This window comes from Cicer arietinum, chromosome 6 (genome assembly GCF_000331145.2).
Source record: "Cicer arietinum cultivar CDC Frontier isolate Library 1 chromosome 6, Cicar.CDCFrontier_v2.0, whole genome shotgun sequence".
NCBI lineage: Eukaryota > Viridiplantae > Streptophyta > Magnoliopsida > Fabales > Fabaceae > Cicer > Cicer arietinum.
In genome coordinates this window covers 62,200,299-62,202,688 of record NC_021165.2, presented here as the reverse complement: position 1 = coordinate 62,202,688, position 2,390 = coordinate 62,200,299, and the positions used below count along the sequence as shown (strand labels likewise).

At 36.9% G+C, this 2,390-nt stretch overlaps 1 protein-coding gene across 1 annotated transcript; it reads right to left on the bottom strand.

The window, feature by feature from the left end:
- Nucleotides 1–230: 230 nt before the first annotated feature.
- LOC140920820 (uncharacterized) lies at nucleotides 231–1,325 on the bottom strand. Its single transcript, XM_073369664.1, has one exon. The coding sequence runs from the start codon at nucleotides 1,323–1,325 to the stop codon at nucleotides 231–233; it is 1,095 nt and encodes a 364-aa protein (XP_073225765.1).
- Nucleotides 1,326–2,390: the final 1,065 nt, after the last annotated feature.

The window sequence follows — 2,390 nt, the reverse complement described above, 5'->3', positions numbered from 1 at the left end:
AATACTCAATAGATTACACTTGATTCCTGAATGTACAGCACATCTTTGATCAAGGAATGACCACCATCCTTTCTCATGATCAAAACATCACCGATACCATCGGCCGCTAATGTCGTGTCATCCGCGAATTTCACTCTACTTCGCATGGCTTGATTGATCTTCACGAACCAATCCTTTCTTCCCATCATATGTGTCGAACAACCTGAGTCCAAGTACCACTCATTTCTCCCTTAGGCTCCATCTCGAACTGTTACCATTGCGCTTTTCTCCGAACGCGTTATTGTAGATTTTTCTGCACTGCAATAGTTGCTGTCCAGCAACTTCCTCTTGTCATAGTTGCTGTCCAGCGCCTCTTTAATGCCATAGTTCTCTTTCATGATCGTCACAAGAACCGTGTTATCGTAATCCACGTCTTGTCTAGCAACTTTAGCCTCATCCGCATAATTCTCCCTTGGTTTCGCTCTACACTCTCTTGCGAAATGCCCAAGCTTTTGACAATTGTAACACTTCTTGGTACTCTTGTCGAACGGCTTGTAGTTGTCTTGACCACCACCTTTGGAACTGCCATCACCTTTTCTTGAATTTTGTGACTCTTCTTCACCAAAATTCTGGAAATTCTTCTTTCCTCTAGAAGGCCATCTCCCTTTCGATTTCTTATTCTTCTCGTTGAAACGGGCTTGCAAAGCAGGTTCCGCTTTGGCTTTATCGTTTCCTCTTTCGTCCATCCTTTGTTCATGAGCTTCCAATGAACTTTGAAGTTCATCTTTCGTCATCGTCTTGAGATCCTTCGATTCCTCAATCGCCACCACAATATTATCGAATCTTGGTGTTAAAGAACGCAATACCTTCGACACAAAATTCTGTTCGGAAACGGCTTCACCACACGACTTCATTTGATTCCCCAAGCGTGTCACACGCGTCACGTAATCGTTAATCGTTTCCTTGTCTTCCATTTGAAGTAATTCAAACTGCCGCTTATGAGTTTGTAACCTCACCACCTTCGCCTTATCCACTCCAGCATATGCTTTCTCAAGAATACTCCAAGTTGTCTTCGCCGAGTCGCAATCGCCAACTTTTTCGAAATTGTCACTATCGACGCAAGAATGGATCAAGAAAAGGGCCTTGTAATCTTTCTTTTTATCTTCCTTGAATTTCGCTTCTTGAGATGTTGTAGCCTCTTTACCAAGATGAGTAATGCCATCGGTAATCATATCAAGAACATCTTGATATCCAAACAAAACTTTCATTTGTTTGTGCCATTTGTCATAATTCTTCGAATCAAGAATCAGAAGGTTGGTAGGGATTTTGTCATTGAAAACGGACATGATTGCAGCGGAATTGGATCTGAACCTTGCTCTTGATGCCAGATGTTGGAACACTATCAAGAATTGAGGGTGAATCAATGGTGAAAATTGATACTTGTTAATTGTGGTGTTTTAGAAAATGATGGAGAAAGGAGAGAAGTTATGGAAGAGAGTTATTTTCTAAATTTCCTTATGTATTTCACAATGGCATTAGTCTCAAAACATTACACACAAAATTATTTATATGGGTACAAATGTGGAACCACTTAACTTGACCCAAAACTAACATTTGAATTATTTACAACTTCCAATATTAAGTTGAATAAATAATAAATAATTATACCAATAACAAAATATATGAAATTACAAAACAACTAGCTTAATAGTTAGAAGGAATGAGACGATTAGAGCAATAAGGGATGTGATGTGTTAACTCTCCATGTACAAAATAACAATCGATAACTATGCCTTGTTCGGAGTGTAATTTTGTTTTTAAATTTTCAAAAGTTAAAATCAGTTTGAGGTTTTGACTCTTGAGTTTTCAACTTTAGTTTTGAATTTTTTAATTTTAGTTTTTAATTTTTAGTTTTTATTTTGTTTAAATTGAATCACTCTTTCTATCATGTCTCATTATAAATTCATTAAATATAAAAAAAATATTGAGATGTAAAAATAAAAAATTAATATTAAACTTTAATTATTTTAAATAATTCAAATATTATAAAATTATAATTTTTTTAATTATAATGATTTCATAAATAGTGATTGAAAGGGATAATTGTTGAAGATGATTATCGTAGTAGTGGTCGATCCTCAAAGACGTCTGAAATAGTCAAAAGAGACAATTGATAATTAGAGATTGTAGTCGAAGAGAGATAGATGTTGATTGTAGTGGTGAACGGTGATGCTGATGGTGGGAGATGATAATTGGAGTTGGACAGTTGGTGGTGGTGACGATGAATGTCAGAGATTGTGGTGGTAGTCGGAGATAGTTGTGACAGTAGTCAAATGTGGATGATTGGTGGTGTTAGCGTGATTAGAGATGGGTGGTTGGTGATAATGGAGGCGGTCGGTGATGGGAGATGG

Bases quoted from the DNA above. Each gene is read 5' to 3' on its own strand.
- LOC140920820 (XM_073369664.1), bottom strand. From the start codon at position 1,325: ATGTCCGTTTTCAATGACAAAATCCCTACCAACCTTCTGATTCTTGAT.